This window comes from Danaus plexippus, chromosome 30, assembly GCF_018135715.1.
Source record: "Danaus plexippus chromosome 30, MEX_DaPlex, whole genome shotgun sequence".
In the NCBI taxonomy this organism is placed as follows: Eukaryota; Metazoa; Arthropoda; class Insecta; order Lepidoptera; family Nymphalidae; genus Danaus; species Danaus plexippus.
Window position 1 is genome coordinate 127,055 of NC_083557.1, and position 23,988 is coordinate 151,042.

General features: G+C 35.0%; 1 protein-coding gene across 2 annotated transcripts; it reads left to right on the forward strand.

The window, feature by feature from the left end:
• The first annotated feature begins 8,190 nt into the window (after positions 1–8,190).
• LOC116776645 (putative fatty acyl-CoA reductase CG5065) lies at positions 8,191–23,736 on the forward strand. 2 transcript variants are annotated; one of them, XM_032669886.2, is made up of 13 exons: positions 8,191–8,350; positions 16,557–16,660; positions 19,631–19,747; positions 19,847–19,966; positions 20,049–20,174; positions 20,305–20,450; positions 20,709–20,818; positions 21,195–21,387; positions 21,628–21,774; positions 22,075–22,164; positions 22,242–22,406; positions 22,791–22,889; positions 23,127–23,736. In XM_032669886.2, exons 2-13 carry the CDS (start codon positions 16,562–16,564, stop codon positions 23,284–23,286), a joined length of 1,572 nt encoding a protein of 523 aa, XP_032525777.2. In that variant the 5' UTR covers positions 8,191–8,350; positions 16,557–16,561; the 3' UTR covers positions 23,287–23,736. The 2 variants fall into 2 exon arrangements, with proteins under 2 accessions (XP_032525777.2, XP_061381572.1); XM_061525588.1 differs by having other exon boundaries at positions 8,198–8,350; positions 16,551–16,660.
• Positions 23,737–23,988: the final 252 nt, after the last annotated feature.

The window sequence follows — 23,988 nt, forward strand, 5'->3', positions numbered from 1 at the left end:
TTTTATAATAATGAAGTGTATTTACACATTTTTCCTTAAATCTGTCTAATGCCTGTATCATACATTATACAATAGTAATATCCGTACCTAACCTGTACATTACTTTTCAGCGATGTACTCTCTATGAGGCGAGGCTGGGAGCCTACAGATAATGACAATATAATATGTGTTTGTCTTGTGACGTGATATCTACGTAAGACTGAGTAACTTATTAAATTATTTTTGTGTAGCACTATCGATGTATGTTAATATCTTATAAATTATTATATAAGACAGGTCTATTCTTGTAATTTTTTTTTTTATATACGCGACATTTTAAATCAAACTTGAAATGTTCTGATCTTAAGTAATATTGTATCACATTATCATAGCGTCAGCCGTCTTTACGCTTGTATCGTAATATGATCCAAAGGTGAACAAAACCTTATTCTAAAGGAATGCTTTGAGTCGTCGCCCGAGGCCCGAGGGTCGAGGGTGTGGGCGCGACTGTTTCGCGAACTCGAGTCATGTTGTTTCGTTGAAGCCGGTCGACCTTCTCATGATACGAGAGATCATGTTAATTCTGTCACTGGAGATACAAAAATAATGTCAATGTATGATATAACGACGTGTGCTAAGGTCGCAAACAAACACACACGCCTTTTATTACGGAAATTCGCGCAGTGCAAGGCCGAGGCCGCGCTTTGCTAAAACGTTTCGTAACAACAAATTCCAACTGAATTCAATATTAACAGCTTCTTCGTCCTAATTTTATTTTTATTAATGAAGCTGGTTCAACGTTTCTTTCTAAATGCTTGTTACGAGTTGCTACAGTCACTACATACTTTACGTCAACAGTTTATCGTTCATATATCTAGTCACATTACAGTATTAACGTAGTACTGGATGAGAAACGTGAAACGATCCCTATGTAGTGTGGATGAAAACTCAGACTAAACGTATTATTGTTCCGCGTGTACTCAACAAACACACGGATGATTTTAACACATTATAAACTTATAAAGTACCTTACTTAGTAATACCCAAATATATATTAATATAAGTTTAAAGCTTTCCGTATTACTTGAGGTAATTTCGGAGCCAATTAATGTTTTAAAACGATCTCTAGGTCACAATGCGCTCTGCAATGATTGTATAGGGGTTATTAAAATTACCAACAAATATCGTGCGCGGTGTGAGGCGTGCTGTTCATTAAAATATCCACTGACCGTATCATTATATTATATTATTTAATGAAACATATCTCTATATATATATACTTTTCTTATTCTGTAGCCAACTTGATGTAACCTAATGAAAGTTTTAACGTTAGTTGAAAAGTATTCCTTGTTATTAACTTAATACGCAGAGTTAAAAGTTTTTCATTCATAAACCTACATCGACAGTAATGTGTAGAGACTTGTGATTAAGAAACTGTAAACACGGCGTTTTCAGTTTGCCGCTGTGATACTGTGGTAAGGATACGGGTATGTTAACTAACAGGAGATGTAGCAAATGAATTGAAAAGTTTTTTACATGATTAATAAAAACGTATATTTTAATAATTGTGGCAAGTCAGTCATCAACGACTTTTCCGACTTTCCAAGTCATACCGGAACACATAGTACAGAATAATAATGACAGTGTCACAGTTGAATCTTTTCAGACGGATGTTTCTATGTTTTAGGATATCTTATTAATTTTTTTATATAAACCAATCGCTTTTTTTCGATGATGAACAGATTTCTGCATTATGTGATTATATTAATTTATTTTTAAATGAATGCTATATCAGAGACAGAAGTCTCTGCACGTTATCTTGATTTATAATATTACGTCCGTTTAAAAACAAATAATATAATAAAGTATATATCGGTTTTAAAAATACGATACATCCTTATCATATAATTAAACGATTAACTTTTCAAAATCTGTCGTGACACTGAAACATCTTTTTAGGATGCTTAAAACATTCTGTTTATTTCGTCTCGTGTCATGTTGTTTGCCGCCCTTAACTGAGGTTAACAACTTTGCCAAATTCGATCAAATCAATGAAATATTAAATACAAAAGACTATTTAATGAATGTCGCTAGTAGACACTCAAGTGTTTTGTTACGTCTGTACACCAGGCTTGTATAACAAAAATTGCGGGCCTTGAGAGTGTTCAGACAAGGACCTCGTCAATTTAGCTTCCAATATAAGACGACCTTATAACTGACTATAAATTGTAAAAAACACTTTTATTGTGACAGGTTCTAACAAACATTATAATTATATTGATTTATATGTTACAGTAAACATTACACGTATTGTGTAATATGATTAAGTTGAATTGCTTTTGTTTTCGTGAATTTATAAAGAAATCATTTGTATTTCTTATTCATATATAATACTAGTTTTCGCGGGCGACTCCTACTAAGGGAGAAATGTTTAAAGTGTGTAAAAACGATTCATATTGTCAGCTACGTCGTGGTCTTTTCATTTTAAATAACCTAGACACCGGTTGCAGCGCCATCTGCCGGGCTGGTTAATGAATCTAAACTATCAGAAGAGTGACACCAACGCATACAAAAAACCATTCAAATCGGTCCAGCCGTTTAAGAGTCCAGTGACATACACACGTACCGTAGAAATCTATACATATTATATCTATATATATACATTATATATTTAATTTATATGTGAGAGGTGGCTAACGAGCAGACGGTCTACAGTAGTCACCGTCGCCCATGGACATCCGCAACCGCAATCTTGATGGTTGAGGAAAAGGGAAGGGTGGGGATAAAGAAATGGCTGGAAAGGGTGGGAATAGGGAAAGGGCAACAGGCTCTCTCGCTCATCGGACGAAACGCAAGCCGATCTTCTGTGAGAGCGTGGTACTTCCCCGGTCGAGCCAGCCCATGTTGGAGCTGTAGTAACTCGACCACAGCTAGGCTCTACCATCTCACAGAATAAATAGAGGCCAATTTTGTCGAAGTCTCCAAACTATAGGTTGGAACTTAATCAGGTTAACATTACAATCATAGAGTTCGTTTTAATGGGACGAGGATCTTGATGAGAAGCTCGCGGGTCTACTCACCTATAGCCATCAGACACGCTATCAGCATGAACGTGGTGTGCGCGCTGGCGTTCACGTCCGGGTGCCGCGACTGGTACAGCTTCACGATGCACAGAACAGCTATCACGTACATGAACGACGAGTCCACCTCAAAAAATAGATATCCGCTTATAATGTATAATATACATGATGCAACTGCTTTCGAGTTTGTTAAATATTGCGTTTATCCTGAAGACAATACTCCGAAGAAATGAAACATCTGAACAGAGTTTAATTAATGAGATAAGACTTCCGCGAGTATCCCCGCGTCTGCCCGTGATCACGGTTGCTGCCGTGTAACCGAAACGTCGGGACTGTGTAGTTAAAATAATAAAAACCGAAGAGGTATATGAGAAGATTTAGTTTTATTTTTGTGTGTAATTACATTTTACACATTTGCGCCGCACTGCAAACAGATTTTCCCCAGTTACTCATAATCAAGCGAGCGTGGTGATTAATGCTCTAACCTTCTCCATGTGAGAAGAAGCTTTTGCTCAGCAGTAGGCTCCGATAGACCGATGATGATGATGATATTGGCTCATAAATCTCCGTGCCACTATCAAGATAGGTTTATAGATGAAAAACTATAAAAACTACGGAGTTTTAGAGTGAGTTCTAGTATGTAGACTGACGCGTACACTTGTGGTAAGAGTACAAACCGTTTTCGTACAAATAATATCAGCCAACGACCTTTCCCTACTAGATAACATTCTATCGAAACCTTTCTTAGCTATCGCCGTTCGCTACATTATGTGTTAATTGTCTGCGAGTCGATTTGATCTACACTTGGATGGATTCCAGTCATTGAGGAACGTTGAGACATTGTTCCGTATCCTAACTGTTACTAGCATTCCAACACTATCAGTACAACAGATACACCTCACCAGTCACCACCTCGATACCATTTCCTTATATTCTGTCACCGTCACCCAAATTCTGGTGATAAAAATAAATTTCTCATTTCATCCAAACAATCCTTCCTCTTTTCTCGGTGACATAATTTTTTAATGGTTTACCAAATATTTATTTTTGTAATTTTCTTTGAGTTTAAATAAAGATATTTTTTTATAAACAACACAATCAATTAATAACAACATTGAATTTTTTTTACACGATCATTTTAAACTCTTAGAATAAACGACCGTTTGTTCCGATCGCAGACTAACAGCTTTTAATATGTCTATATAATGGTATTATTTGTATTCTTAAAAATATATTTGGCAAAAATATATTAAGTTTGGACGGCCTCGCGTCAATAATTGTAAAGATCTGTTTAGAACCTTCGAAAATACATATTATTGAATAGAGTTCGCTTCCTTTTATTTTATATTATTTTGTTGTAATAACACAAATCAAGGTCTCTGTATGTCATCAATCAAATGTAATACACGCTACAGTGACTCCTTGGACTCGCCTGCACTCATGTGTGACTCGGTTGCTTATAATAATGAAAATAACTTTAATGTTCAGCATTTTTTGTGTGACGGACAAACAAACACATCGACAACGCTTCGTCTTTATAAAATAAGTTGATATCCGGGTGTTTATTACACATAATAATATTATCTATTTGAATTGAATCCAAATAAGTAGAGAGAGGAGCTTGGACGGAGGAGGAGGGCGTCTAACGAGCGTCAGATAGGAGCCCCTTAAACCTACACCTGGATCGCAACTCCCAGGCAATGTTGAAGCTCCTCTCCCTGCAACGATGGACCCGGCACCAGCACGGTGGATCTATGGAGTGACGAGAGGTTTCGTTACATTATATTATTATATGTATGTCTCGTGAATTACGAAAAAATGATCACAATGCCGTGTTTTCAACGATGTTATGAGATGAAAAAAATTATTATTTTTCTAAAATATCGAGTGAAACTGATAATAAATAACTAAAAAACTGAATTATTTAAACGAATCTATAATGATAACAAATTAGAATACGTTCAATAACAACGATTGCATGAGAAACACAAAAGGTAAATGATAAATAAGAAAAAATCTAAATATAATTGATGTTTGCGTGAGTTCATCTAAGAGGATGTATAATAAAAGTCTACACGAATGTTACAGGTTGTTGTGTAATCTGACAAACGAACAGACATGTAGATATTATATACTTATATATGTTGACCCCTTCTTTAATGTAACGTGTTTGTGATGCTTTGCTTTTGTCGAATGAAAATTGTAAGATATTCTAAGTACAGAAATCGTGATATTTTTATATTTGATAACAGAACTTCTAATGTGGTAGAGCCGAGCTGTTAGTTCAGTCAGTTACTACAGCTCCAACATGGCCTGGCTCGACCGGGGAAGTGCCACCCTCTCACAGAAGATCGGCGTGAAGCTGTCTTTAATGGCAGCAATTCGTCTGATTAGTGAGAGAGCCGGTTGCCCTTACCTTTTTTCCCACACTTTTCTCTTACCCTTTTCCCAACCTTTCCTCTCCCTCTTCCCCAAACAAGGGTGGCAACGCATCTGCAAAATATTTTGCGGATGTCCATGAGCGACGGTACTACCTCCATCAGGTAGACCGTCTGCTCGTTTGCCTCCTTTGTCATAAAAAAAAGAATAAGTTTACACCCCTGGTACGTACATAAGATTTATGACTGGAAAACTGATAACGTAAAGTTTGTAGTGTGATACGTATTAAACACACAGACTAAGGTAAATTAAATAAAATAGGTACAGGAGAGAAAATTAATTGATGAAGAAATATTTTGAGTCTCACAAGAAAACATTCTAATAGCTATAATTAATGTGACAATTAAAGTATAGTACTTTATGATATAAATGGCAATAAAACTTGTGATAAAGTATTAATGAAGTGAGATAAACAATTGTATTTAAAATACGCTACAACTAACGGTGCGACCTAGAAAGAGTGCCAGAAAATATCGAAAATCTAAAAATCGCGATGGTTATAAAAAAATAACATTGAAAGGATGCAATTTCTGGTTACATTAAAATTTTTTTTGTCGAACTCAAATATCTGCGAATTGAAACATCACAATAGGTTTTATTATTTTAATAAAATGTAATCTTCGTTCAATCTCATTTAATTTAGGAGCCAACTGTTTACTACAAACAGACATATTAATGATCACTGTACTCCATAATATCTCATCATCCCTGAAAGCTGATGCTATGAAAACGATCTGTGTGTTGCCGAGAATGGCCTTTGCATCAGCTCTTCATGGAAATCACCATGAGAAGCTGCGGTTTAGGCTAGTCTCAAAGGGAATAGGGGCGTTTTAATATAAATAAGATGTGATCGATAATTTAAGGATGGTGGTAAATTTAGCGAACGGTCTTGTTAATTATAGCAACGAATAGAGTTAGAGTATTTATATTACTATTACAAATTTCAATTAAAATCACTAAGCCTTTTCCACTATACATCGCTGGACTATCATTGCACCCTTTGGAAAGTAGAAATGAAGTCGTATGTGGCGAACGCATTATTTCTGTATCAGCCTAATCGCCATTTTCTTGAAGACAGCCTTTAATTATAACTTGAAGGAATCACAGAGGCAGGCAAACTATTCCAATCCCTTGGAGCAAGCGTATAGCTTCGTCCTGATGCGAGGGAGATCTGGCTGGTCTGGAGGCCCAACGTGTGTCTGGTGGTCCGATCATAGAAAGGGCAGGCGGGAATTAAATCCTGTGATGTTGATGACACTTCGCCAAAACCTATAATCCACAATAAGTTTTGTAGGTCTTAACATTGGTAGGGATTTAACTTAGAATTGTTTCATCTTACCCGAGATAACCTAAGTGCATGCTCACCATAAACTGCACACGACGCGTTTACAGTTTGTCATTCATGAATCTCGTCACATTATAGTGTAACGCATGTCATTGATTGAGACACGTGAAACGATTCTTTCGTAGTTTGAAAACTCAAACTTGTATTAAGCATACTGTGTTTCTTTGAGATTAACTTAACTGTTGTAGAAGGAAGAATTATGTCACGGTACACAATACATTGTGTACTTTATTTATAATTGTTCCCAATAGGACACAATATTTTTAGTATCCCGGTTATGTATTTAAAAACATGTCTCGCTGTATCGAGACAATACGATGTATGTATATATATTGTGTTTCACTTTAATTAAACTCATATTATATTGTTAGCGCGTTGTTAACAATGAATTTCACTTAGTAATGTTACATTAGTGCCTTCATTATCTTTATCGTTTACGTTCAAAAGATGTCAATAATGTTTAATCATCTTATTTATTGTTCCTCTCACGTGAACTCATTTAATACGTGTTTTATAATAATGACGGAATTACGTACGTAAATACAGTTTCATGCAGACGTATATCACTACTGATTGGTTGTCTCATCTCTTCTCTTACCACAAGTTTGAATCTTCAACCCGTGTACGGAGCGTTTGCATATTGTTACTAATAATTAGCATATAACAGTATTGAAGTAGCTTACTGAATGAGACACTGCAAACGCCTCGTATGTAGTGAATCGTCGGAGACTTGTGTTAAGTATATAGGTGTCACAAACTCACAGATAATTTCATGAGGAGTAGTAATTAACAAAGGGTTAGATGAATAATCCTTGTGCCAGGAGCCAGGGTTTTGAGACTTAAGCATACTTCATCATCTTTCAGAGCCAGGGTGTTTCGATACAGCAATACTCCCACGAGACACATGTGGATATAAAAGAGACTGCCCGTCTTATATACATATTTTTTTTGATTAAAATGAAAAAAAAAAATAACGTAAAAACAAGGTTATGAAAGTAGGAGTCTGTGTGTTTTTTAAAACTATATGTTCAGGCGATTTTGATGAGAGGTGATGCAGTGACGAGCACCGTCCTGGGGTACACATGTGGACTTGTTGCAGGAGTGACAGGAGTGTTCACGAGTATAGGGATATGAGAAGCTGTGAGAAGATGCTGGAAGGGAAAGGCTGGTTGGTCTTCCATATTTTTGGATACGAATTATTCTGTATCAACCTCAATATGAGTTCCTATCAACGCACTAGATACCAAGTTATCTGTTGTAGAACAGTAATTACAGCTTGTAAGCCTTTTTTATTGAATTATAATGTGAACGTACTACAAGCTGCGCGCGCGCAGATATATTGACTATAATAAATACACAAACGCGGAAGGATTACAGTCGTGTCGGAGATCTCACGTCGGACAGACATTCGTACTCTCCTATATATACATTAACTAAACAACTGTTCTCACTTAAATAACTAGATTTGGATATCTGTGATTATATTTTTGTGTTTCTTTGTATAAATGTAAGTATTTTTATCATTTTTTATTATGTAAGTGTAATTTTTTAAATTTCCCATTTAATAAACGAGGTCTTTCTCTTGCAAACAATCAATTGATAATTATGAGGATCCGAAAAGAAATACTCTTAATAGTGATATTAGACATTGTTAGACTCAATATCGTATTTTTTCAGGTATATCTTAAAATATATATTTTCAAACTTTTGGTTTTGTTAAAAACATTCGTAATCGTAATTATCTATATATTAAATCTAAATCCTATATTCACAGATAAAAAAAACATTAATATTTTTCCAGAATTTCAAACAATTTTCATTCGGAAACATTTGAGGTCCTTGTTATTTTGTAAAGTGACATTTATTTCTTATTAAACGTTCAGTAGACGTTGCGTTTGACGCGGACATACATTAATTATGTCCAAAATATCGTATATCGGGAACAGATCTATATTCTCTAAGGTGTAACGCCAACAATTAATTATTTATTCGCAATAAACATAATGATATAAATCCATACATACGTATATTATTTAGTGTAAAATTAATTTTTATATCAAAGTAGCTTTTCATTAATATATTTTTATTTAATATTAAAATTATATGATAATGTTATGTTAATTAAAATTACGCTCGGGTATATTATTTTATATTTTAAACTATCGTTGTTCGTATAATGAATCGTTAGAATCCCATATGGACTTATTATTATCTAGTTCAGCAAAAAATTTGAATTAATTATCTTCAAAATATGTTAATTTTTGTGCCGTCTCGTTTATAATATCATATAAATTTGAGATTTAAATGATGGTCATCATTTTTTTTCACATATAAAGCCATATTTTATTTTTAATTATTGTTATGAATTTTTATGTTCTAAATTTATTTTTTCTCGTAACTTACGGATGTAGTCTGACGTTTCTTCACAGCCACATAGTAATGATACTATTTTAATGACTCTAAGGACATGCAGGATACGGAGAATGTACAAACCTACAAACAAACAAACATACATACAGCTTGACACGATTTAACAGATAGAATAAAAAAATCATAGAACAAATTTAATATTTTTTGCAAACTACGTAAAAACATATACGGATATATCGTTTTATATATAATCTCATAACCTTACTGTCAGTGTTTAGGTGTTAACTATTAAGTGTTGGTGGATAAGGTCGGTGTTTCGTAACCTTACTTTTATTTAGTATAACGAGAGCTCTCTCGTAACTTCCACTGGTTATTTTGTAAGTTATGAAAGGGCCAAAGGCTAAGGGTTGAGGCTGACACCGCGAGGTCAAATATTTTGAATTTAAGTTTTCTTTGTTTTGTGTGATGACGGTTTTGCGTAACGATTCCGCGTGTTGATCTCTCTTTGTCCTTCTTATATATAATACGACAAAAAAAGTTCTTCAATCGAATTATAATATAATTGAGTGATAATCTTTTTTCTCGACTTCACCCATTCGAGTGAGCGCGTTTTTTAAGCGAAGCCTAGTTTGTATTTTGATACTGTAGCCTAGATATGAGGAACCGTTCATGTATCAATTGATTACGTCTTCATTAAAATACAGATCTTTCAAATAAATACAAAGGTTTCGAGTGCTCTTAATATTTTAATTCATAAATCTAAGCCTTATATATTATCGTTATACGTAATGAACTAGTACTTTAATATTATTTTCATATAAATGTAAATATTTATTGTAGTGTGTGTGTGTGTGTGTGTGTGTGTGTGTGTGTGGTGGCTGTAGTTTCGTTTTTGGAGGTCGTTCCCTTCGTGGGCCATATAGAGGCGACCTTTGTACAAACTGACATTTCATTCGCCTTAATAATATTTATAATTATTTCGCGATGCAAGTCGGGTGCCGCTGCATGTATAGGGTCGTCATCGTCTTATTTAATTACTATTTGTACTATAATTTGATTTATATAGTATTTGGAAAACATGATATGTATTTTTTTAGTTCAATAACTTAATTTATTTGTATACAGGATATAGATTATATTTCCACGTCATCTGAGACGCACGTCTCAATTTTAATGTTAACTAATTATTATTGTACAGTTACTAAAAGAATTAAGTCTAAATACTTACAAGTTTGGCTTTTTAGATTCGATGTTCTATAGAGATATTCTATGTAAATAGTTGCTATAAATATACCTTCACTACAATAGATTCAGTCTCGTCTTGAAAGTAATTGACTTGAACAGATGCACCGATCAGACTTACGGTTACAGAGACAGGTTCGTATGTGATTTAAATCAATGAGATCTTATATATACAATATTGTCTTATTATTAATAGTGTATGTTTGTCTGACATCCGAGAACTACGGGATATATTTTATTTTATTGTATGTTTTTCTTTGAACTCAATATGTGTATCGATGTGTGTTTGTCTGTGTAATGCGTTGTAAGTCACGTATGTGTTGCCCAAGTGCTGACACAGCTCGAGTCACGGTCAGTTTATTTATATTCGAGATGCTGTCTCTATTATGAATTGTGATTAGACATTTTTAGGCTGACCATTCGGACAGCGTAAATTAGCATAATGAAATAAATACTTGTGATACGAATAACAGTGTGTACGGCGATTATATTAAAAAGAAAAAAGTCTTTTATGCTAATATTATTCGTTTGGAATATTTATTGTCTAATCATCTGTATAGACTAATGTCCGTTGCCAGAAATTATAATATAGTGAGAGAAATGACTGAACAAACATATATATATTATATTATCTGTGTGATATATATAATTTAGCAAGAAGAAATGTTTTATATTAATATTTATCGTAACACAAGATCAATTACATTATAACTGTAGTTATCTTAACTTGAACAACACGTTGTCTTTGAATGCTGAAATGTATTTTATTTATTTATTTCAACCTGCGGTTAATGACTTCTTGTCGAAGTCCTCGGATTCCTCAACATAGCGCGCGTTCCGTGATGATGGGCTCCCTGCCAACTTCATGTACACCTCTACATCTTAAACTGGTCTCGTTACAATCACACATTCTAATGGCATGTTCTAACGTGTGAGTTTGTAGTCAATGTGCTTACCATTAGTATTCATTCAAACGACATACGAACCGTTTATCGTTTCATACAATAAACTATGTTAACTTGTGTTAATCGTGCTTATATTAACTAATTAAATTAATTTCTTAACTTAAAACAGTTATTTAATTTGTTCTAAGTAACATGTATATCTCTTCGATTCATTACGTTAAGTAAATACTGCTCGGTGACACCGTCCGTCGGTGGTGTCTAAATCCTCTTAGAAAGTACATATGACTCGGAAAAGATCATATAGGTACTTGCCAGGTTTCGAACCCGCCGCGCTTTCGTATGAGAGGCGGGTCTCTAACTTCCAGGCCACCACGACCTCAACATATTCCAGATAAATTATACCGATAAATTTAATTACAAATTAACGATAGTTATATCACGTACCTACTTATGTAATACAACCGGATTAACGTCTGTGAAACGTTCAAACTGTAAGTAGTGAGTTTTTTTAATTCAAATCGTTATAATCTGTGGTTATATCTTAAAAATAAATTGTAAATTAAAATAAGACTGTTTAGGTTCAGTAATTTTACGTTTTAAGGACGCGAAAGACCTTTTTTTAAACTAAAAAATTTCTTCATGGTACAATGATTACAATGTTTAATTAAAATAACTTACATATATATATATAATATAAGTCAGTTTGGTTACGCTATTATAAAATATGTATAGATATGAGTTCAATCCTTGAAAATATAATTTAATAATAATATAAATGACAGACACATCCGCGGGTCAGACTTATAGATACATAGGTAGCTCGTTATAACTCCCTCAATATTGATTCAGTATTGTCATACACATTCTGCGTATGAAATACATTTGTAAACGTTGAGACAAGCTTCTATGCGGAAAAGGTTGACGAGTGAGAAGCAAAAACACAACTAAATAAATATTTACCTTTAATATAACATATGCTTGTTTACAACCGTGACTCCGACCGCGTTCAGTTCAAAACACGACTCAGTGAGACATATTTATAGTGTGCTATAACAATACACTTAAGGTGGTAGAGCTAGCTGTGGTGGAATTACTGCTGCTCCAACGTGGGCTGGCTCGACCTGGGAAGTACCACCCTCTCATAGAAGATCGGCGTGAATTAGCCTTTGATGACTGCATTTCGTCCGATGAGTGAGAGATCCGGTTGCCCTTTCCCTTTTCCCACCCTTCCTTTTTCCCATCATTTCCTCTTCCTCCTCCCCAAATAAGGGTGGCAACGCATCTGCAAAATTTTTTGCGGATGTCCATGGGTGACGGTACTACCTCCATTAGGTAGGCCGTCTGCTCGTTTGCCTCCATTTGACATAAAAAAAACCCGACCGTCAGCGTCACGTACGGTCTGTGTCGCGTGACGTCACACTCGGTACGACGGTCGGGATGTGATCCTGAAGCATCTACACGGAGGGGGGGATGCGTTATAGACTGTGTCTTATTCTGGCTTGTAAAGTTTCATTAAAATGAATTAAGCATTTTATATGAAAGAGCAACAAAAATCTTTTTTTTTATAAAAAAGGTGTCAAACGAACAGGTGATCTACTTGATGAGCAGGAGTCACCGTCGACCATTGACATCCACACCATATCTTATATTGTGGATGCGTTGCCAACCTTGGTTATTGATAAAGAGGGCGGGGTGATGATAAGGAAATGGCAGGAAAGGGTGGGAAAGGGAAAAGGGTATCCGGCTCTCTCACTCATCGGACGAAACGCAGTCATTAAAGACAACTTCACGCAGATCTCCTGTGAGAGGGTGGTACTTCTGTAGTAACTGACCACAGCTAGGCTCTACCTCAAAATACATTCATACAAACTTTCACATGTATAATATTAATAGGATGTCAATAACTTGGTAGATATTGTTTATTACAGTCCAACTTATAGTTTTGTTATTAACGCATTCGTTTGTTATCGACTCAGACAATATAAATAAAAGCCGGTATTCCCAGCAAGGAATCCTAAATCCACAGCTTAAGTGAGGAGGAAAATCTGACTTATTGATATTCCTCGCGACTCCATCTCAGAGATAGTTGTGAGCGTTGCATACGGTCGAGAGAACGGCAAGCTTACCACAAGTCCCCCTCACACGGCATACGGAACGTTACTGTGTCTGATGTGAGAAGGTTTATGAGTGAAAAACTATTAACGCTGAGTGTGGAGCGATCTGCAAGCTTATGTTAAACGTACACATTGAGGCTCTCTGAAGATAGATTAAAGATAATTTTTTGCTTACTTTATTTTGAAAAAAAGTCCAGTGTAGAATAAGGTTGAAGTTTTTTTTAAATAGGGCAAAATAATAGTCACGATGATGACGAGCAGTCGGAAGAAACTAGGAGTGTCAATGAGAGAGATAAATAACACATTAATTTATACGTAAAAGTAATTATAATTATACAAATGTTAATTTGTTTAGTGAGCTATAAAACTAAGGTCGGAGAATTTTCGAATTCTTTAATATACCTAAGAAGGAGTATTTTTTTCGTAACAAATGATTCGTTTGTGATTTCACAATAATTATGTTATATTTCTTGTTAGAAAAAACACAGCATTAGACTCGTTAAAACAGCACCTCGGTTATTATCACTTTAACTACCCCGTTTATCATGACACACAATGACTTTATCCGTACAAACTTTCTCCTCACACTTCACACGGTTAATTGATATGAATTTTAATTCCCCGCGAACAAATCGAGTCAAGGCGAAGTCGCGTCTAAAATAAATGATAAAACGACTCCGTGGCGAAATATTAGCAAAATACATTTAGAATAACAATAAAGTCGTTGCGACATACACTGCGACGCCATCGACTGCTCCTATTGTTACAAACACCGAGTCGCGAGCCTTAGCCGGAGGGATAGCACACGTTCTCACTCTTTATTACAACTAATATACAACTACTACTATTTTTCAATGTAGCTCTCATTCAACCGATCCTATAATTTGTGATTTGTTTTCCTTTTTATTTGTAAGTATTTTTATTATCAACATTTTCATTGTGTTTATTGCGGTATTAGTTTTACTATACTTTATTTATGATAAGCGCCATCTACCGACGTTCTCTGTCCCTAATATTGACCACTCCAAAAAATCTTTGACAAGGTTACCTAAAATGTTTATTTATTTCTATCACAAAAATAATAATAATAACAAAATTAATTTTAAATGTTAATTAAGACATGTCCTCATTAAAATGTTAATGTTATTTGTATGTTTTATTTTAATTGAAATTTACTGTCATTCTCTCGCTTTGATTAAATTTGTTCGGTATCTTAAATTAATTTAATACACTCATTAATTCTAAGATACGAAAACGTGTCCTGGTGGTGTTGTATAATGTTATAATAAAGTAATAATAATAAATATTTTATAGTCCTTTTATGAGACGTTTCATCGTCTTTTTAATTTATTGCCAGACTTCGATATTGCTTTCAATATATATGTTAGACTTCTACTCATAGTTTTGCCCGCGACATCGTCTGTTTGAATGTGAATCGGGCTCAGAGGGAACTGTATAGTGTGTTAAAACTAATATTATAAATACGAAAGTTTGTGACGTGTTGACGTTTATTGCTTTCGCACTAAAACTGCTGAACGGATTACGATGAAACTTTACAGGAATATAACACAGACATCAAGATATGATATAGAGTGTAAGTTTTCCCAGAAATCCATATTAATTCCGCGGGTTTCTTCCAAACAATTATATATATTATGTATAAAATCACATGCCACGCACTACAGATGGCGCTGATGGTTGGTTTCCATGGATACCGATTCATCGATACATCCTCAAAAATATTCACGATTATAATTTTAATAGGATTGTCATCTGACAACATCTTTTCTTTGATATAAAGTGAGTGGTCCAGATAAGAAGCATTTATATTATGTTATGAACTGATATTAATTTTCAATATTTCGTATAAAAAATTTTGTCAAAATTTCTGATAAAATGGTATAATAAAAGATTAATTAGGTAATAAAAAATAAATAAATTGTCTGCCGAGTTAACGAAATAGGAAACAATGGCTGTTAGATGTAAATACAGAGTATGTATATTTATTTAAAACCGGAGATATTATTAACAGCACTTGAATAATAGATGTCGCTAGTAGTACCATCAGTACGGCGCGGCGCGGCGTAACATGCCTGACTTTAAGATTTCAAACGGCTTATCTGTTTAAGAAGATGCTTAGTAAATATTCACTTACGTAAACGATTACTATTTCATACTAAAAAGTCGTTTACCTAATAATGATAAGTTTTGGAGAACAGGAGAGAAGACACGAGACCTTTACGCTACAAGGCCACCGAATTAATTTATATAGGCATAAATAATTTTTGTCTGTAGGTGTTATGACTGAAATACCGCTGTGTCTGTCTGTTCCTCTGAACTCCAAAAATATAGAATTTGATTGTATTTCGCTAATTCAAACCTAATTGGCATAATCAAGGTGGAGCCGAGTTTAAAATATGCAGATGACCAGAGAGCGGCCATTTATAGTCAAACGACGAACACTACGGGTCCATGTGATTTCTTTCAAATGACATTATTAATAAAGTTTTAATTAAAGTATTAAGTCGACGTTTTAATGTTAAAACACGTTTCATGAAGCGGTGACGGCTTACAATGTTTTCTCTTGACTGCTAAGTTATTAAACATGGTTTGGGATTTTCGTGGGAGGATTTAACAGATCTCGTCTCAATTAGACATGTTTAATGTTTAGTTCAGTCAGCAGGGCGCACGATAGCGTCATTGGTCAAGCGACTGGTTTATATAATCCGGGGAATGCGGACTCGACTCCTGCTGATGTCCCAATGCTTGTCTTTATCAATTTCCAACGTTATTCCACCTAATGAACACTACATATTATTAACGTCTTATATATACCACACGGCTCTATGTTACACAAGTGATAGTTAATGTCACTATATTTTAATATACAATAAACTGAGACGAATCAACTTTTAATCCGTCATGAGAATAAAGTTCGATATACGATAAATTTCTTAATCTTTTATCTTAATGTGCGATCGCTCTAGACGGACCAGTTTAACTACAGCTTCTTTGAGATTAATATATTTTTAATTTGCATAATATATGACTTTATATCACTATATACGTCGTTTAGTTTCAGTCGCCATGGTGGGTCGACCAAGGTCTCCCTGTGAGGCGTTGTTGCCGCGGTTCTACGCTGGCAGAGACATCTTCATAACTGGAGCGACAGGGTTCATGGGCAAAGTAGGTATCTGTGGAAAAACGCTTTACTTCCAGCAAGAACAGCTCTGATGACATTCAAGAATGTAGAGCACAACTTAATATCACCCACGCTCGAGTTGCATAATCAAACGAAATACGGAGAGTTGAAAGTTTGCCATTCATAGGTTTATGTTGATACTATCATGTAAGTAGTTTATGTGAATGTAACTGGTAACTGTCCGTATTTAAGTTAACTATACAAACTTGCGGTAAGGGTACAGTCGTACTTTTTAGCTTTTTGTTTTTGTAAAAAAAGAAACAACATTTTGAGGACTTCATTGTTAGAATGATGTTAGAACTTTATTTGCCAAAAATATAGGACCTGACGAACCCTGTGTATAACTTGGATCAGGTGAGCGAAGTCACGGGATCGATACAGTATTTGTAAAAAAATATATATATCCCAGAGGATATTTGTGCGTCGGCCTCCAGACCGGACATATTTTTATATTCGCGAATTTTAAAGCGCGTTGTAGAGAGCTCACGGTTCCTTGGGAAACTAAAATCCCCAAAGACCATGCCATCAAGGTCGACAAGTATTACGAGCTCACTAAGATTATGTTCGGTGTAAATTTGTACGCGGTACAAGTAGGAGCGAGAAGTACATCAGCCAAACCTCTCTACAATCTTCGGCCTGCCAAGAACTAATATCAGTTCATTCTTGGAACGTGCATCGAAGGCAGCCCTAGAAGGTTCGTTTCAAATTTGGTTAAATAGGGAGAGGAGCTTGGACAGAGGAGGTGAGCGTTTAACGCGTTAGATAGAGGCCAATTCAACCTACACCTGGGTCGCAAGTCCCAGTCACTGTTGAAGCTCCTCTCCCTGCAACGATGGACCCGGCATTCGCGCGGTGAATCCATTGAAAGCCGAGAGGTTTCGTCTCATTTATATATCTGGCTTCGACTACACAAAAGCTCTTTCTATTAATGTGAATAAAATTTGGTACAAACAGATTTTATTATAGTATATAAAATGGATAGTAAATCAGAAAATGTAATCCCCGCGGGAGAGAGGGAGGCTAGAAAAATATTCTACAGAAACATATACTGGTCTTGAAAAAACGAGCAGCGACGGGAAACGTGGTTAGAGAATTCATCTGTCACGAAATTAATATAGTGTTGTCTGAAACAATCAATTAATATTGGAAGGAGAAATTTCCGGTTTCTTGTTAAAATTGTGTCAAACAACACCAGCGGAAGTATTTAAAAATTTTAATTATAATAACAGTATCGATCTTATTTACTCAAAACAAATACAGGTTTATACTTGTTTGCAAAAAAAAAAAAAACAATTATCTCAATCGACCTCTTCTTAAGGACCTCTTTTAATTCAATTCATATTTTTATCTTTGTGAAGATCCTCTCTATCTATGATGTAATATAATGTGTCGACCACGGCTAAAAGGTCACGGTCACTCTTGTTTTCGCGTTTCCTTGAGGTCAAGAGCAGCGTCCTCCTTTGTCACACTTGTCTCGCCGCTCGGGTATGTCCGGTTTTCGACTACGCTTCATAAGTGTGATGCGATCTTAGTTATAACTTGCAACAAACGAACACACTCACTTCCTCATCCGGTATATTAGCGACTTATTTATTGCATGTTTTATGTTAACATTGACATAATTTTCGCTTCTGGTTCGCGGACCTTGAGGCAGCACCTTGAATAACATGAAAAATCTTAAATTTAAACTTAAATTAATTCGCGTTCAGACTAGCGGCGTTCCGTTACTTCGCTTGTTTCTTGTTATGACTCTAGATTTCAATTAGGTATGAAATTTTATTATTTATCTTGATAATGTTGGAAAGATTTTAACATTTAATATTTGAATGATTTCTAAGATAAATATATTTTACAATAGTATTTAATATTTGACAGCCAAAGGACGGTTCGTCGCTGGATGTGTTACACTCCTAGCCATATTGAGATAATCGGTTAATGATCCTTGATCTGCCCATTAAATAATAATAGCCTCCATATACGATGAGGCTGCTTTTAGGAAACGTATTGATAAGGAATGACCCTGTGTTCATAATGACCGAACAGTTAAATTAAACAGTTAAGTGTAAATTACAGTTATTTTAAACCTGGTTTTAACGGGAAATTAACGTCAATGAAATGCATCCACGTTCCAGTCATGAATTAATCGTTATTAGTCTAGTTTACATGTTGAAAATGGTACAAAATAGAAATACTGCTCTTAAAATTACGTGCTATAGCTCATTGGATCCGGAGTGACGCCCAGAAAAATGTGCCGAAAACGTGTATTAGGACATAATAATTGCAAAAGTTATAAACAATCATAGCAAAAAAAAATCATTTCGTTTTTTGCCAATATTTCATAAACTATTAATATTTAAGAAATTTCAAGAACAGATACTGAAAGAGGAGGAAATTTCCAATAAAAACCCCCTAACTCCCGGAGCTCTGTGTCTATTATTTATAATTTTAATTTAACGCTGAAAATGGGTCTGTCCGACCTTTTTAGGTTGAGCGCGCGGCGTCATAGCGAGTACGGCACATTAATTAATTTATTTAAGGTATTTAATATTTTTTTTAGTTGAATAAATTATGGTGTATTCTGGATACTATAAATAATTTGTTTGTGCCGGAAATATTTCAACAAGTTAAACAATTGTTAACTAAAGAAATGAAAAATGTTGTAAGTGAAACAAAGTGTTCAAATAATTGTCGTAAAAAAGTTTCGCTTCGTAGTGCCTTTCTAACATACACACTTAACGTGCAATAAAAGTTAAAAAAATTATACTTTGTGTGTAATAATTTTTTTACTCCAACAAAAACTGAACAAACCCAGTAGTTGTAAATTTCGAGATCAAACAGCTCGTTTCACAAAAAGATCCTAAAAAATACTTAAAGACTAAATCTATTTTATTCTATAAGTTATGAGGTTATTCTGATATTATTTTTCTATGAGTACCATGACTTTTTCTTTATAGGTTCTGATAGAGAGGCTGTTGTCTACCTGTCCTGACGTTGGTAAACTGCACCTCCTTCTGAGACCGAAAAAGGGTGTAGCGCCTGAAAAAAGATTACAGCAATTGAAAAGCTCACAGGTACGGTATTAATTTATAATCAGGCGTATCTTTCTGATTATATTGCTTATAATTTTCTTTTATATAATACATATTACTTAAAATAATCCAATTTTCAAGGTCTTCGACCTCATACGTCAAAACAATCCTCGTCAGTTGGACAAATTGTGCATTATACCTGGAGATGTCTCTCAACCTGGACTCGCTATAGATGCAGAGCATCTCAAGAACTTACAGGATGTAAGTCTTTGTATATATTATGATTTTTTAGCCGAACTATTACTATTATTAATAACCACTTTTTCTTTTAACCTCTTACCAGGTGTCCATAGTATTTCATTCTGCTGCAACCCTCAAATTCGACGAAGCTCTTCCAAACGCTGTAGACCAAAACGTACTCTCAGTAACCAGGCTTATGGACATCTGCGACACTATTCCGAATTTACAGGTAACTGGAAGGAGCTAATGTAAAAAAAATAAGGCCATAGTGTGAATAAATCTAGAAGTGATAGAAATCTTCTTTCTTCTATTCAAAGGTCTATCTTTTATTCTTTCTTCTGTAATTCTTTTTTCAACAGGCCCTGGTCCATGTATCGACGGCCTACAGTAACTCGGAGCTGACGTGTGTTGAGGAGAAGGTGTACACGCCGCCGGCTGATCTGGGTCGCCTTCTCGCGCTCGTCGAAGCCGTGCCCAAACCACTTCTAGCTAATATTACACCCGAGTGAGCTTCTCTTTACATACGGACATCCAAATAATAAATATATTATAATATATAATCTTCTGGAGATCCAAACAAGCTGTTTTGGCAACGTTCTCTAACGATAATAATCTTTGTAAAATAAATTATAGTCTCGAAAGATTCTTATGAATGGAATTTGTTTAATGAAATTATCTGTTAGTTACTTTTCGTTCACCGTCAACTCTGTATTTTAAAATTCTTGGCTTTGCTAGTGTGATACGAGTGGAGATTTCTCAACAGATACATTAAACCAAAACCCAACACCTACACCTTCACCAAGGCGATGGCGGAGGAGGCGGTTCGCTGCCGGACTCAGAGGTATCCTGTGGCTATATTCAGACCCACGATCGGTGAGAGCAGAATCCTACATTTTTGTACTCGACAAAATATTCTTGCACTGACATTTTAAGTATAGTCTTCATGATAACATCGTGGTGGTCTTAACGGTTGGATAGTTGTGTCTTAAGCGCAATAGTTAATACCTCAAAGCGTCACAATACCTAGTAGTTTAAAAGTAGCCTCTATTTAAACGCACAACACCATTACATTAGTTATTAAAATTTAGAAAATTCCCTTCGACGTGGGCCATTCTTTCCCTAACTCTGTAATCATTCAATTCATTTCTATTGCTCTTTACACTATATCTTCGAGAAACCCATCATCATAAGCTTATTGCTGTGCTATTACGCATATCTTCCGTCATAACATCATCTGTCTCCTCTTCAGTGATCTCGTCTCTTCGTCACCCGTTCCCGGGATGGATTGAGAACCTGAACGGTCCAAGCGGTGTGATCGCGGCGGCTGGCAAGGGTCTGCTTCACGTGTTCGTGCGGCGCCCTGACGCTCGCGCTGATCTCCTACCAGTGGACATCGCCATCGACACACTACTGGCCGTGGCCTGGGAAACTGCTGTGGACAGGTAACCAGGACACCACGCCATCTTACTGTGGTCTTATACACGAGACACTTGGCATTCAAAGGACATTTGAGGAACAAATGCAAAAAATATATTCCAATATCTCGTCTAGGAGATTTTGCGTTATTGTAAGAACTTTTTATCGAGCCATCGAGCAAGGATTAAGTGCACTTTAATTGAAGAATATAATTGACTAGTCCCTGGTTTCTTACGGGTTAAGTATATTTTTGTTCCTGTATCCAGATTGCCGACCGTCCGTGTCTATAACTGCAGCACAAACAGTAACCCCACAACCTGGAGGCAGTTCGAGACGGCTCTCAAGAAGCACCTCCTGAACTACCCCCTGGACGCCTGCCTGTGGTACCCATGCGGCTCTGGGGTCCAGAACAGGTTAGACGATGAGAGAGAGAAAGAGTTGTAAACAATATGTTATATAATTTACTTTGTCTACAAAGAACACAACTTCTGTTCTGTTTCAAGCGTCTTGATAAGCTAGTTGCGCTCATGAAACCCTCATAAAACATTTAAGATTTCATTTGCAAGTGATTGATAGAGTTATTAAAATAAATGTTCCGTAATGTGGACAACTTGCTGTATAAAATATTTGTTTGAACAAAATGTTCAAAAAATAATTTCAGAAGAAAATATTTTGAAAAGAATACGGATGTTTAATAATCAATATTTTCATAGATACGCGCACAAAGCGCTCGAGTTCCTGCTGCAGACTATACCTTTACATATAGCGGAATACATCATCAGGGGACTTGGGATTAAAATGAAGTGAGTACCATATAATTATTTAGATACGATTAGATGACTTGTGCATTCAGTATACTATAAAAGATTCTTCCATACAGACTGAGTCTCATAACAGCGGAACAAAAGATGCGCGCCATGAACGAGGTGCTGGCGTTCTTCGCTCTTAGAGAGTGGAAGTTCAATACCGACAACGTTGACAAACTACGAGCGAGACTGTCCCCCGCTGACGCCGCCATATACAACCTCGACCCGAAGAGCATCAGGTGAGTTAGCTATTGAAGGATGACAGGTGACAGATGACGGTTGACGGGTGACAGGTGACAGGTGACAGGAGACGGGTGACGGGTGACAGGTGTCAGGTGACAGGTGACGGGTGACGGATTATTTCACGAAGTAATGTGAATCGAATATTTGAACACAAAGTCATATTAATGAAGTTACATTTAATTTTTCCCCAACGTAGAAACAAAAACTTTATTAACGTATAGATTAATCATAAATTTACAGAAATTTTAATTGTTAATTATACAACAATAGCTTCATTAACTAGTCTACTAACACGATTTTATAAGTTGATATTTAAATTATATAAAAGACGTTTTTTGCGTTCAGACTGCTTTTTAAAACATTATTTATATCGGTTCCAGTTGGGATGAACAGTACTACAACTTCATAAGAGGAACCCGGAAGTATCTGTTAAAGGAGAAAGATGAAAATTTAGACGAAGCCCGAAAACATATGAATAGGTAAATATTATTTATAAGCTAACTTTAGTTTCATATTAGATTAAATAAATATAATATGCATATTTTATTTCGAACACAAAAAGCTATAAGTATAATTGCATATGGACAAAATTATCGTTTGCTTGGAATATGAATCTAAAACATATAAGGCATCGAAAAAGGCGGTATATTCATAATATATGTTATTAATAATGAATATTATTTCAAATGTATAACATTTTATTGTAATGTCTCCAGGATGTACTACCTCCACAAAGGCGTGATCTTTTTCATCATGGTGCTAGTGTTCAGACTGGTCTTACAAAACAAGAACGTCAGACAAGTTGTCTATGGAACGTTACGATTGTTGCTGTCTCTCTCTTTTGCTGCTTATAAGAACGTGATAGAGAGCATCTGAGTGATTTTCATATAATATTGGATTTTTGTATTGCCATTTGATCAAAGAATACTTTTATGTTTGTTTTTATTTGTAAATGTTTTTCTTTGGCTGTTGTAAATGAATGTGAGAGTTGAAAAATAGTTTATATTGTAATCGCTTTTAGAATTATTTTAATAATTATGATTATAACGTATGAATAAGGAGAGGAAAAATAATCAATTTCGTTGTTTTTGGATATACCAACAGTCTGATTAAAAAGACACAGGCCGTCATAATTGTTATTGCAAATTATAATACAATAACTTACTTAGTATGATTATAATTAATTGAAGCAGTGTTTAAACATAATTTGTTTACGGTTGTTGGTAATAATTCAGATTTGGTAGTTGTAACGGTAACGGTTTATTGTAAATAAATAATTATTTATTTCTGTACGACGAAAGCTTTAATAAATCTTTTGTAATCGAACCTTTTTTTTATTTTCCATTTCTTAATTCTGTAATAAATATAGATACCAAAGATTAATTAAAAATCTTGCTATACTTATATAAAAGTACAATGCATATATATTTATTTTTATTTTTCTATTATTAATTACCCATTATTTGGGTAATAATACGATTTAGGGCAATTAAAATAAGAATCACTTTTTTCTTAAAATGGGAATAATAAATGAAACTAGTGTTATTCGGATTTACTACGCGGATTTTATTATTTAAA